At 31.9% G+C, this 13,475-nt stretch overlaps 3 protein-coding genes across 3 annotated transcripts; 1 reads left to right on the top strand and 2 right to left on the bottom strand.

The window, feature by feature from the left end:
- The first annotated feature begins 868 nt into the window (after positions 1-868).
- LOC145322665 (uncharacterized) lies at positions 869-12,154 on the top strand. Its single transcript, XM_080164859.1, has 5 exons — positions 869-1,004; positions 7,664-7,818; positions 8,297-8,718; positions 9,001-9,550; positions 11,855-12,154. Exons 3-5 carry the CDS (start codon positions 8,639-8,641, stop codon positions 11,888-11,890), a joined length of 666 nt encoding a protein of 221 aa, XP_080020985.1. The 5' UTR covers positions 869-1,004; positions 7,664-7,818; positions 8,297-8,638; the 3' UTR covers positions 11,891-12,154.
- On the bottom strand, positions 1,788-2,557 carry LOC145322657 (histone H5-like). The gene is made up of 2 exons (XM_080164836.1): positions 1,929-2,557; positions 1,788-1,898 (listed from the first exon to the last, which is right to left on the bottom strand). The coding sequence occupies exons 1-2, from the start codon at positions 2,487-2,489 to the stop codon at positions 1,878-1,880; spliced, it is 582 nt and encodes a 193-aa protein (XP_080020962.1). The 5' UTR covers positions 2,490-2,557; the 3' UTR covers positions 1,788-1,877.
- Positions 4,766-5,496, bottom strand: LOC145323381 (histone H2A-like). The gene has a single exon (XM_080165807.1). The coding sequence runs from the start codon at positions 5,332-5,334 to the stop codon at positions 4,957-4,959; it is 378 nt and encodes a 125-aa protein (XP_080021933.1). The 5' UTR covers positions 5,335-5,496; the 3' UTR covers positions 4,766-4,956.
- Positions 12,155-13,475: the final 1,321 nt, after the last annotated feature.

Here is a 13,475-nt window from a genome sequence, read left to right as displayed (position 1 = left end):
TAAAAAAAAAGCTGCTTCAAAGCAGTCTGACTGCTGTGGATGGTATGTACTCGAGTATTCCCCATAATAATGGGAATGTTGACCAGATAAATCGATAGACTAGCTTCATAAGCAGCTGAGTTAATCTCATTTCCCCCATAACGTCACGGACGGACAACGTAAAATCATAGGGTAGCTTCGCTTAATTATACGTTAAAATATTTCTGAGGTTCATTAATTTAAGATAAGATTTATCATGTACAGGGACATTTTTATGCATAAATGATAGAAACAAACTTCAGCAATAAAAAAAGTTGTTACTTTTTTATTTTTCAAATTTTATTAAAATTAATAAGGTCATATTGATTTTTGTTAAAAATCATTTTTAGGATCTAACGCATAGCAACTAAAATAAGTACGATCAAAATGATTTACATATAGGTTTAAAGTCTTTATAAAAACTATTTGCACACTTTTTGTTATTGAAAAAAATAACTATTATTGTTTAACATTCAAGAAAAACTTTTATCAATGTTATATGTCTTGTTATGAAATGTAAATATATTGATATATTTTAAATTATTTTTGGTAGTGAAGCAACTCTAAAGTTTTTGTGTTGCATGTCGAAGCCTTTTGCAAAATATAATTTTCACTGTTTCTATTTAGGATAGACGGCTGAATTTTTCTTTAAAAATTTTCCTATACCCATGAACATACAATTAGTTGATATGGTCTGTCGGTCATTCTACAAAGACATATAAATATAAAGGTTTTGTGATTTTAATACATTGATTACGTGATGGTTGCATTAACCCCCTCCCCCCTGTTCAAATTAATTTAATCCTATGATTATTTCTTGATATAATGTAACATATATTTCACCTTTTAATTGATATGTTTTAGATTAATCGGTTGTCAGATCTCGAAAATGAAATTTAGAATTAAAATGTTAAGTATGTGAACATTGAAGAAACGAAATGAACCAGCTAAATATGTTAGGCGTTCAAGTTTTAAAAAAATTTCAGGTAATATTTTGTACAATTCAATGCAACGCTTTACTGCATATGAGTTGTGTCCGATCGGCTATACGTATATGTTTACTGTATTGCATGTTGAAAATGCACTGTATTTATTTTTGTATATCTTTGACGATCAAGTACAATGTCATTAACAATTAGCATAAGTATTTTTACGTGATTAATTAACAACATTCAGCCAAGCTTAACAAAACAGACAGTCTGAAAAGCGAACAAAAACATTTCTATATTCAACATTAGATATAAATTTGCATATTCCTTCTAATCCTTCCAAAATTACTTCATTCAAGTACCTACCTATGCTTTGCCTGTAATAAAAACTGTTACCTACTTATTATCAGTGTTTTGGAGCCGCCATATTTTGCCGGAGCCGTAATTATCGTTAAAAAACGGCTCCGGACTAGATAATTAAAGAGATTTATTATAAATTATAATTTGGTAACTCTGTTTTTTCATGTGCAAATGCCCCTTTTAAGTTTTTCAAGTCCATTTTTATCATAAATAGAACTTTAAAATCCTTCAAAAGTCAAAAATAGACTTCTCAAACACTTGTTTAAAACAAAAGAACATCTTGGAAAAGAATTGCTATGCTTTCTAAATTGTACCTTACAATTTTTAAAATTCTACAATAACATGTTTTATTTACAGACATACATATGGACGTACCTAAATAATAGAGAATTGCGTTGTTTGGGAAATTTATAATAAATTAATTCAAGCTTTCATCTATTTCTACTACATACATATTACAAAATATTGATAAACTAGATATTTAAACTTATTTGAATTCTTTATTAATACTTTACATGGTTTCTTTATACAATATTTTAACAGAATGAAGTTTTTATGACATTGAAATACTTAAGCCTTCTTGGGAGCTGCCTTCTTGGGAGCTGCCTTCTTGGGAGCTGCCTTCTTGGCAGCAGGCTTCTTAGCAGCGGGCTTCTTGGCTGCAGCTGGCTTCTTAGCGGCGGCAGGCTTCTTGGCAGCAGCGGTCTTCTTGGCTGCAGCAGGCTTCTTTGCGGCCTTCTTAGCAGCAGGCTTCTTGACGGCAGCCTTCTTAGCTGCGGGCTTCTTGGCAGCCTTCTGTGCCTTGGGTTTCTTGGCAGCGGGCTTCTTGGCCTTGGGTTTCTTGACCTCCTTAGCCTTCTCTCCGAGCTTGTAGCATCCAGCTCCTTTGCCAGAGGCCTTGGCCATCTTCAGGGTACCGGCAGCAACACCACGCTTTAGAGACATACGCAGATGAATGGCAGCCTTGGCAGCATCAACCTTGTAATTTGCACAGATGTATTTCAGGATAGCTTGACGGCTGCTTCCAGTTCTGTCCTTAAGAGCCTTCAGGGCAGCGGCAACCATGACGGAGTATGTTGGGTGAGCGGCAGGAACTGCGGGCTTCTTTGCCTTAGCAGCCTTCTTAGCAGGAGCCTTTGCTGGGGCAGCAGCAGGAGCGGGGGCAGCAACATCAGCAGTCATGTTGGTATTAGATTGGTTGGTTTGTTTGGTTAAAGTTTTTGATTTAAGTGAATGTATCAGAAAGAATGTAGGAAAATGGGATGACAGAGTGTATACACAGCAGAGAGTACCGAATAGAGAGCATTTTCCCTTTATCCGAGGGACAAAACTTAGTCGGAAAATATTGGAGTTTGTGTTTTTATGCGTCTCTTTTTTACTTATTTTTACAAATAAATGAAAAATTAATTTATTATGATATATAGCAAAATAAATTCAGTATTTCCTGACGAATCGATTAAGGGTAATCTCATAGAAATCAAAGGTTCTTAAGGGTATGAAAAGTGTGTATTAATGAGAATTTAATGAGCATATTCCTTAAATATTTGACTTTTCATACATTTTTTTCTAATAAATAATACAAAAATTAAACTTTTTATTTTATAATATGAAAATATACTAAGTAAACTTTAATTTTTTTTAAAAATAATATTTAAACTGTTGTGTTTTAATTGTTTAAAATTGAGTTTTTTACATTAACTAAAACACAAATATTTGTATAGGCTCTGAAATTAGAAATTTGCCGGGATCTCCACATATGTTTTGCCTTATCTAATGTGCATTTAGCATTATATATCTTGTTTTATATTCATTTTTATATTATATGATCATTCTAACATAATTTCAATAACCAGCAATTTTAAGATAGCCATTTCTGAAGTTTATAAACGAGAAAAACTTTTAGTTCTATCCTATTATATAAAGTAGTAACATTTTTTGTCTGTCCCGAAGGATCTCGCTAACCTCTGAACTGTTATTGTTCTCCTTTACAGTGATGCTTTTTATAGGTACTGGGAAGGTTTTAAACTATTTTTGGAGAGAGTGTCTTCACCCCCCCCAAAATAAAAATATTTTTTCTACTCTTTTGAAACTTAAATTTAAATGGGATGAGGTCGACTTTTACCCCTCCTACCTTAAGTGCACCTAGAGGCTTCTAGGGGCGTAGCCGCTAGTAAGAAATAAAGTGTTTCAATATTGTATTAAAATAGATAGGTTATTTAAGAAATGTTTTAAATCCGAAATAATAGAATTTATATTTTTTTAAAGAAACAAAGAAAAAGTTATTTTAAAAAAAACGTATATGTTTTTATGGAAAAGGCTTAATTCTTAATATTAAGCAGCCTAAAACCATCCCAGGATCTATATGAAGCTTCCCTGAACTAGAGAACATAATCGGTTCAGTAGTTATCAAAATATAAGGCTATACTACAGACAAAAAAATCTTACTACTTTAGATAATAAAATATGTTTTAATTTTAGTTGCGATGTTACTCTAATACAACTTAAAATTGTCTGCCAGTTCGGCTATGGGCGAAATGCTTTTTATCAATGCGCATCCAGTCTATAACCTAACTTGTTTGTCGGTAAAGCTATTTTGTTTTTACAAAGGGATAGTTGCATGAAGTGCATTTAAAAAGTTTGATTGCAAGCATAAGTTACAATAATACCATCCAACATTTCTACTTTTGTAATACAATAAATACTAAAAAGAAATCAATTATATAAGTCTTGATATTTTAAAACTACCTGGTAGAAAATTGAAATTCTTTCAAATTTATGTCTTATAGCCAGATGTATTTTAAACTATTGAACAGAAAAAATGTGCAGTTCACAAAATTCAAGTTTAATTGCAATTCGTGCAACTACCCATTTAACGTGATTTTCTAGGCTGCTGTAAGTAATAGGCTTATAAAAATAAATGTATACCTTTTAATTGACTTCAAGTAATTTTCCTCCAAATTCTTAGCTTCGCTACTTATGGATGTTGTCCTTCAGGGGCTTTTTTGTAGTTTTAGAGAAGATAAAGTAAATAAAAACCGTCCTTGGACCTTCCAATAAGGTGTTTGTACTATAGTACATCTAGTTAGGTAACGTAAATCGTTTGTTAAAAATGTCTTTTATTCGAATAAAATGAATATGTATTAAATTAACTAAGATTATCTACTAAAAAAATGTTCTTCATTTTTGGATAGAATACCTTTCATGGAACTACCCCCTTTCAGATTAATTGCCCCTTGATTATTATAATATTTTAATTCAACGCATAACAGGGACGTGTGGTAAGGAGGTTTACTACTACCTATTTACTAAGGATTAACAATTGAGGCAGTGTTAAGTTATAACATAATGCATTTCAACAAGTTATTCTTTGCACATAGGTATTGTAATTTGAGCAGAAAAATCGCCCAAACCTAAACTTAGATCTAAACCAACGCTATATGTAATCATATCTAAAAATCTTGAAATCATTCGTTTTAATTTAAAATCTTAATGTATGTTTTCTTTATATTAGTAATTAAATCAAACAGATAATGTTAGTCCTGTAAATAAAATACTAACATTTAAAGAATTTCTCATTGTGTTAAATTTTGGCTCTCTATAAAGAGAGCGTTTTCAGGTACAGAGCAATGTAGCAAATACGGTCAACATCTTAAGCCTTGGTCTTCTCAGACTTCTTGGGGAGGAGAACAGCCTGGATGTTGGGGAGGACACCTCCCTGGGCAATGGTGACACCGCTCAACAGCTTGTTCAACTCCTCGTCGTTGCGGATGGCTAGCTGAAGATGTCTGGGGATGATTCTGGTCTTCTTGTTGTCTCTGGCGGCATTACCAGCTAACTCAAGAACCTCAGCGGCCAAGTATTCCATGACAGCAGCCATGTAGACTGGGGCACCAGCTCCAACACGCTCAGCATAGTTTCCCTTCCTCAGCAGACGGTGGATACGTCCAACGGGGAACTGCAGACCAGCTCTGCTTGAACGGCTCTTTGCCTTTCCCTTCACTTTACCTCCCTTTCCGCGGCCAGACATGATGATAAGATGGGTGTTTGGAACTAAAATTCGAAACTGATATAGTTGGAGGATTTAGCTGATTTTATACCCTTACCCGATTCTCACATTCAATTTTAACAATTATTTTCTTTCCCTTTCATATTCCTAATAATTTTCTCCATTTTTGGCCTTCTCTTTTCCAGCTAGACTCCCTCACAACTTCACCTAATCCCCCCATTGCGCATATCATCTGCTCACACTAAGTGTAGACTAGTGGAGCCTGGAGGCATTGTGTCTGTGTGTGGTGGGGGGGGGGGGGGGGGGTGTCGTGTGTGCTAATCCTAAGTCTCTTTATGTGTACGCCTATAATACATTTTCCCTCCTATTTTCTCTTTGTTTCATCTGCCGGTAATAGAACATATATTGATTTAATATATTTTAACGAATTTTTAGATTAAACAAAAAAAAAGTATGATGTTTATAAGTAGTAAAGCTTCAGAATATAAATCATAACTTAAGCAAATGGATGAAAATAGTAACTAAAGCAGACAGACAGACGGACACGATTGTAACATGAATCTTTATACAATATTTTAGCAGTCTATAATTGATAACTCAGCTGAGCAAAGCCATATTTTGTATAAATTGATGTAATTTACATCAGTACTGATAGACGAACGGACAAATTATTTTATAGCTTAGATTTTCACTATAAAAATAGGTCATTACCATAAACACTATTAAACAGCATTAGAGAAAATCATAATTTAAGGTCATCAAGAGCATTACAGACTAACACTACAAAATAAGGCATAGAAAAGAGAATCTTCACATATAGAGTTCAGCCGTCTATTTAAAATAGCCTATTAGAATTTTGTCTTAATTAAATTCATGACTGTCAAGCCTATTTTCTTTTAATATATTTGATATCTTAAAATTTCTCCATCTAGAAAGTTAGAAACATTTGAAGTTTTTTTTTTTAACTGAATAAACTAATAATAAACTAGCTGATACGTCCCTATCTATGGGCTCTGTACTTAAAGGGGCATGGAGGGTATAAAAAAAAACTAAAAACCATCCATATACTTAGCCTCAAATACCTTCACAGGACCTATGTAAAGACTGCCTAATAATAACCCAATCGGTTAAGTGGACATCTATTTTAAGCTTCCGAGAAAAAATACCTTTCTACTTTATACAATATCAAGTTTAAGTATCAAACAAATCATATTTTTTCAAGAATTACCTCTAGACCCTTTAATTTTATTTCATATTTGTAGCTTGAAGTTTTAACATAGAAGAAACAGTTTTTGTAGCTTTTTTTGAATATTTGAATATTTTTAATATTAATATGAGACAACTCATGAATATATTTGGTCTGTCTGTTAACCTTTTTATCAAATGATCAAATGATGATTGTATTTGTCTGCATTCATTGTGCAACTTTTTTGTTGTATTTAAAGTTGAATGTTGAGCTGAAAATAAGATTCTTCCAATTAAGTATTATAACAGTAATCCTATTATATAAAATTTTATGTAAGGTTTTTATGTCTCTGTAGGTTAATATTTCGACAACTTATGAACAAAGGGGGAGGTGGGGGGGGGGGGGGGGTTAATGCAACCATCTCGTAATCAGTGAGCAAATGGCACTTAGAATTTGAATTTCGATCTTAACTTTTGCATGAGTTATCCTTGGTAGGTCTATTTTCCCTAAATCGAACAAAAAGTTGGAAAAGTAACGGCTGGCGGCTCAGCAGTTTAGCCGTTTTTTGCCTATTTTCAGGGTAAATCACTCATTAATTATGTAGGAATCAACTTTTAAAACATATTTTTGGTTAATTCATGTTAAATGATAGCAATAACCATTTTTAAAACTTCTAGTACCAACAGCTACCGTCTAGAACCGTTTCATAGCGTTTTGGAGTGGAGAAGAGTATTATGTGGAGATAGGTTTCGTGACTAATTTGCAATATAGATATAAAAAAAATGGCAAAACGGCTGAGCAGTTAGCCGTTACTTTCCCAACTTTTTGTTTGATTTAGGGAAAATAGACCTACCAAGGATTACTCATGCAAAATTTGAGATGGAAATCGAATTCTAAGTGCCATTTGCTCACTGATTACGAGATGGTTGCATTAACCCCCCCCCCCCCCCTCTTAAGTTCTCTATTTTAAGGAAACTTCACATAGGTCCCAGGATGTTTTGAATAAGCCTGTGGATGATTTTAAGCTACTTTTAATTTGTTAGGTAATCGTAATTTTCCACTAGTGTATTCTGTAGTTTCATTCTAACGTATGTATTTGTAAAGAAAGATAAAACAAATATTAGTTTAAATCTGTGTAATATAGTTGATTTTCTTTTTTTTCAGATACCGTTTGAATGAAACTTTGAAAGTGAGAATTTGGCGGTTAAAGAAAAAAGACAAAAGCGAACAGTGAACGGAAATAAACCCAAGCCAAGCTATTTCAAATTTAAAGGGACAAAATAGTATCCCTCCAACAGCTGGCTGACATTGAGGACTAAGTGAGAACAAACTTTTTTTGTGTTTGTTTTAAAAATCGAAACTAACTTGAAACTTTGTAAGATTTTATGAAATAGCAAAACGTAATGACATTATCTTAGTATTTTTTTTCAATTTTGAAAATATTGGTACCCCCGGGCCCTCACCCCCCCCCCAAAAAAAAAAATCAAAATGGAGAAAAATCCTAACGGGATAATACCTTCGGAAAACTAAATGAGCATATACCTAGTGAGAATTTGTAATTTTCCTATTTTTAGCCTTGTTTATGAACTCTTTCAAGGAAACTGGCACTTAAAATATTAGTTTAGTAAAAATAAAATTTAATACTATAGTGACATTATATCATTAAGGTATTGAAGTGGACCACCACTTAAAAATTAAGATTTTTATGTAACTCTACTTATGTTCATAGTTCATCGTGCAAAAATGTCATAGGTATTAATTGATAAATGAAAAAAAGTTTGTTCTCATCTACATTAGTGTACCTTTTGTTGAAAAATCAAGTTTCCCGCTCAAGCCTACCCAGTGCCGATCATGTACGTCTAAGTTTGGTCGTGCCAGTACAACAAGCGCGCTGTGCTCGTCGCCGTGCCTCACTAATTGAAGTCTGTCATGCTGGAAATATCCCCTTATATTTGACCGTTTCAAGATCAATTGAAACCGAATGGAAATTTTCTCTTAGCTATTTATGAAATAAGTTATTTTATATTTATTTATGTTTTATTATTTTTGTGTTTTATTCTATCTTCTATCTTTTATATAATTTTTATATACTTTTTCAGAATTAAAATTGAAATCTAGCTTGGTGATAAAAAGCAAAAAATGACACCGCCGCTGCCACAGCCTCCTTTAGGCCTACCTGGTAATCAGACAAAAGATAAGAAGAAAACGGATCCTAATAAGTAAGTAAAATTTTATCATAAATAAAGTACATTTTATCTCAGGAAATACAAAATTACATTATTATTTTATGTTACGAGATTTTTATATTGTCTCACTCTCATATAAGAACTTGATTTTTATTATGTCAAGGATTATATTACTCTGTTTTTTTTTTTTAGTATAAGCAGATTTTGATATCTTATTATTAGTTTTACTGTTTTTATTTTCTTAAGCAGATTAGAAGTTAATGTGTATGCTTATTATTATTTTTCACATATATCTAATAAAAAGTATGTGTTTAGGTTAATTCATTCAGCGGATAAATATGGCTCTTTCTTTCCAACCGTCACTGAAGCTTATGTAAATGATGGGATCAATGCGATATTAGCTGTATGTTGTGTATCTGATAACAATACATTGAGTGGAGAGTTTAGAGTTGCGATGAAATCTAACACAGACTTAAAACTTCCTCTGAACTTGGAATGTGCCATGGGAGAAAATCCATTTCCAGATTTAAAATTTTCTTTTCCTACTGCCGCAAGTGATTTGAAGTTCATGAATAATCGCTGGCATACTGAATGGTATTCTCTCCAAGAGGAACTGGAGGCTGGCCATATTTCGATTGAAAAGCTAGTTGCTGATAACGAGGCCTATGTAAACTTGGTTAATCGAGTTAAGAGAGTTCTAGTTCTATCAGACAGAGCTCGTGATTGTTGTTTTAGACTAGAGGTTGGATGTCCGGCAAACAGTGATGAACTTGATCTTAACATAAGATGGTTGCCAGCAAGTGCTACATTTTTAAACGAAAACAAACTATTGATCATTCTTATGCAGCTACACAACATGCTTCAGGTACATACACATTGTCAAAATTTGGTACTGAAAAGAAAATTTGGAATTATATTGCAGAGGTACCTAGTAGTCAAATGAAAAAAATATGTCTGTCTAAAGCGAAAAGTACTTGGGATAGTTATTTGACGGCTTGGAAAACTTTTACCAATTTTTGTATTTTGAAAAGAAGAAAATCATATATTCCAGTCGAATCTAATGTATTGCTAGATTATGTTTGTTATTTGGATGAAAGTAAAGGTTTGCAATACAGTACAATTCAATCTTACTTATCTGCTTTAAAGAAGTTACACCATTTAAATATGGTATCTGATAAATCTTTTGACTGTGCAAGACTTGCTGATGTTATGCAGGGTATAAAAAATGAATCTATCCTGAGAAATCTGGTGTCCGACAAACAATACAGATGTGTTATGACATGGACTGTTTTGAGAATTCTTGGTATATGTATTTGGAAGTGTGATTTTTTGGATGATTTCAACAAACAAGTAATTTGGACTCTATGTTTATTTTGCTTTTTTGGAGCATTTAGAGGAGGAGAAATGCTCGCAAAATCTGGAGGTTGTGTTGATCCTTTTAGAGTGATTACGTGGTCAAAGATCAAGAGATTGTCAAATGATCAGTTGTTGGTGGATCTTGTTATACCCAAAACTTCTGAAGCACCAGAAGGAGTAGTTGTTGATATTTTCAGATATCCTGGTGATGTTGCTATGTGTCCAGTAGTTAATTTGGATTACTTGATAAAAATGATAAAATCCAGAAAAGAATTACAATTAGGTGATGCTGTATTTTTGTTGAGCGATGGAAAGATGTTAACCACAACTTACATGAATTCTTTGTTGAAAACTTTTCTGAAACCATTTTTTCCTGATGTATTATTCTCTACACACAGTTTCAGAGCTGGATTACCGAGCCATATGGCCACACAACCTGAAATTTTCTCATTACAAGATGCTATGTTAGGGGGTAGATGGAAATCGGATACAGTCAAAAGATATCAGAGATTGCATGGTGTTGCACAGAAACAAATTATTTCTAAATTTCATAAAGTATTACAGGTGCGCGTTTTTTTGTTTATTTGATTTGACTGGAATATATGAAATTTCTATTAAATGAATATGCCTATTAGACCGACTCAGAATTACCACTTTTTTTGAAATTCAATGGGCGCGCTATTTCAACCCATTCCTTTTATGATATAAAGACCAATGATACCAAAAAAAGTGTTCTGGTAGCTTTTTTTCAGCAATATGTCAAATTCGATTTTCATAAAAAAGGGGAAGGTTCCCCCCTGGGGGTGAAATTTTTTTTTCTTTCAAACCATGGCTTTATACACCTTCCTGAATTCGTCTTGAAGAGTACATTAAGGATCAAAAAACGATTTTAAAATATTTTGATCATAGCAAGAGCTCTTCTCAAAAAACTAACAATTTTGGCCATTTTAGCAAAATCAGGTGATTTTGACGGTTATTTGAGGATAACTTTTTCTGGGATCAATATTTTTAAAAAACGTTTTTTGATTCTTAATGTACTCTTCAAGACAAATTCAGGAAGGTGTATAAAGCCATGGTTTGAAAGAAAAAAAAATTTCACCCCCAGGGGGGAACCTTCCCCTTTTTTATGAAATTCGAATTTGACATATTGCTGAAAAAATAGTCTGAGAACACTTTTAAAGGTATCAATAGTCTTATATTTATGAATAGAATGGGTTAAAATAGCGCGCCAAAAAATTTTGCATCTTGAGTCGGTCTAATGCCTATTTGGTTCTTTGTTCTTGAACCATATAGTATAGTTTTTGTTCTTAACTTTTGCATATTCATTTTATATTATAGATTCTTTACTTTTGGATATATTATTTTTTAATTTTTTCATATTATACCTATTTTATATTATAGGTTTTTATTTTTATAATCCTTTGTTCTTGGATTATATATATATTTTTAATTTTACATATTGTACCTATTTTATTTTATAGGTTTTTATTTTTATAATCCTTTGCTCTTGGATTATATAAAATTTTGAATTAAAGATTTTTAAAAAAAATTTCAGTTTATATCATAATTCTTTGTTCTTGAATTATGAATGAATTTAATATTTTAAGTTTTAATCCTTTGTTCTTGGATATTTATAACTGATGTATTACCTATTTTGAAGAAAAAGTTTTCTTTTTACATAATGATTCCTTTATTTTGATTATAGAAAATATAATTATTTATTAAATCATTGTTTTAAAATTTTTCTTCGATATATAAGACATGTTTAATTTAGTTCATATTATTTTGAACCATAATTGTCTTATGTTTATAGGATTCTCATCAAGTCAACCACCAGGATATGGTTTAATCAATGATCAAGAATCAAACTCTTCTTTAAATCAATTATTGAACTTAGCTAGGGAGGAAGTGGGTCAACAAATATCGCATTATGTGGGTAATTCACAGCATTCAAATTCCGCTCCGTCTGTAATTCAAGCTCACACAAACACACAAAGTAACAAACAGTTAGGTCAAACAAATTCATCTGTGATAAAAGAATTAAGAGAGTTTTTATCTGATTATTCAAGAAGAAATAATCAAAGCATGGGACCTTCATCTGTAACCATTGATGATCAACAGGATAGATTATTGAAAATTTATTTTATTTTTCAATATATTTTGATTTTTAAAAATTAATTTTATTTTTTTTTTTGAAAATTATTTCATAAATACTTAGGTAAGTACTAAATTTTATTTTAAAAGATTTTTAATCACATCTTAATTATATTTTTAAATTAATAGGTAGGTAGATTTTTTTGATTTAAAAAAAATATTCAATAATTTATTTGTCAGACTATACCTGATCAAATTAATTTTCCTGCAAATCTATCAACCTTCAGTCAAAAAACTAGTGTGATAAAAAATAGTAGTACTAAAAGATATAAGAGAGACGAAGCTATTATTGATCAAGACATATCTGATGATGTGTTTAAAAAACAATTTCCAAATCTTGTTCCAGCGTCTGGAAAAATTCCTGAAAGTTATTATTATCTCACTTTTGCTGAAGCAACTTTAGAAAATGTAAAAAGAGATAAAGGTGTTAAAAAATCTTCTTGTTTGGAAGATAAGTTGAAAGACAATCATTTATCTGTTCACCTAGAAAAATCATGGGATAAAAACATTTGTGATAATTTGAAATCAAAATTACACCCTATTAGATTTGATAGAGCACCCACCATAAGTTCTGAAGAACTTTTTGTTCAGGCTGCTCACTATTTTGAAGAAAATGAGTTACTTCCTATAAATAGCTACGATTTATCAAGATTGGATTTAACTAACAAGATTACTGCCAAAGGATTTGAGGAACTTCATAAACCTGATTCAAGATTGATTTCTATCAAAATGTTTTCTCCTGAGAATGTTAAGAAATCTAATGGTGGGATTTCAAACATCAATGTAATAAATGATGATGGTGGTAATCAAACTGTTCTCACATCAATGTATTTGGAAGATATCGAAAATATCAAACATTTTCAAATAGCGTTTTTTGCTTTAAAAACGGCAAAAAGTAGAGTTGTACCATGGGATGGATCATTAGAACCGCTGTGGAAGTTTTTCATTGTTCACGACTGGTTAAAAGATATGCCAAATTCTTTTGGTTATAATTCCAATCAAGATCAGGGTACTTTTTGTTCTACATTTACAGACAGTGTGTTGCATACAAATGCTATTCGTTTTTCACAAAAACAATCACATATGTCTTATGCTGATTTGGATTCTCATTTTCGTAGCTTTTGTTCTTACAATCCAAAATGCAGTTATGTTCAAATGATTCCATATGTTGAAAACAAAACATTTGAACGCAAAGCCAAACCTACGCAAAACAACAGTGTGGACACATCAGAATGGACTCCATCTGCACCAGGTTCTACCTTCATTCATTATAAGTCTAT

The sequence above is a fragment of the Acartia tonsa genome, chromosome 6 (genome assembly GCF_053477335.1).
Source record: "Acartia tonsa isolate MP-2025a chromosome 6, ASM5347733v1, whole genome shotgun sequence".
Lineage (NCBI taxonomy): Eukaryota > Metazoa > Arthropoda > Copepoda > Calanoida > Acartiidae > Acartia > Acartia tonsa.
The sequence above is the reverse complement of the archived record's forward strand: the minus strand, read 5'-3'. Positions and strand labels throughout refer to the sequence as shown.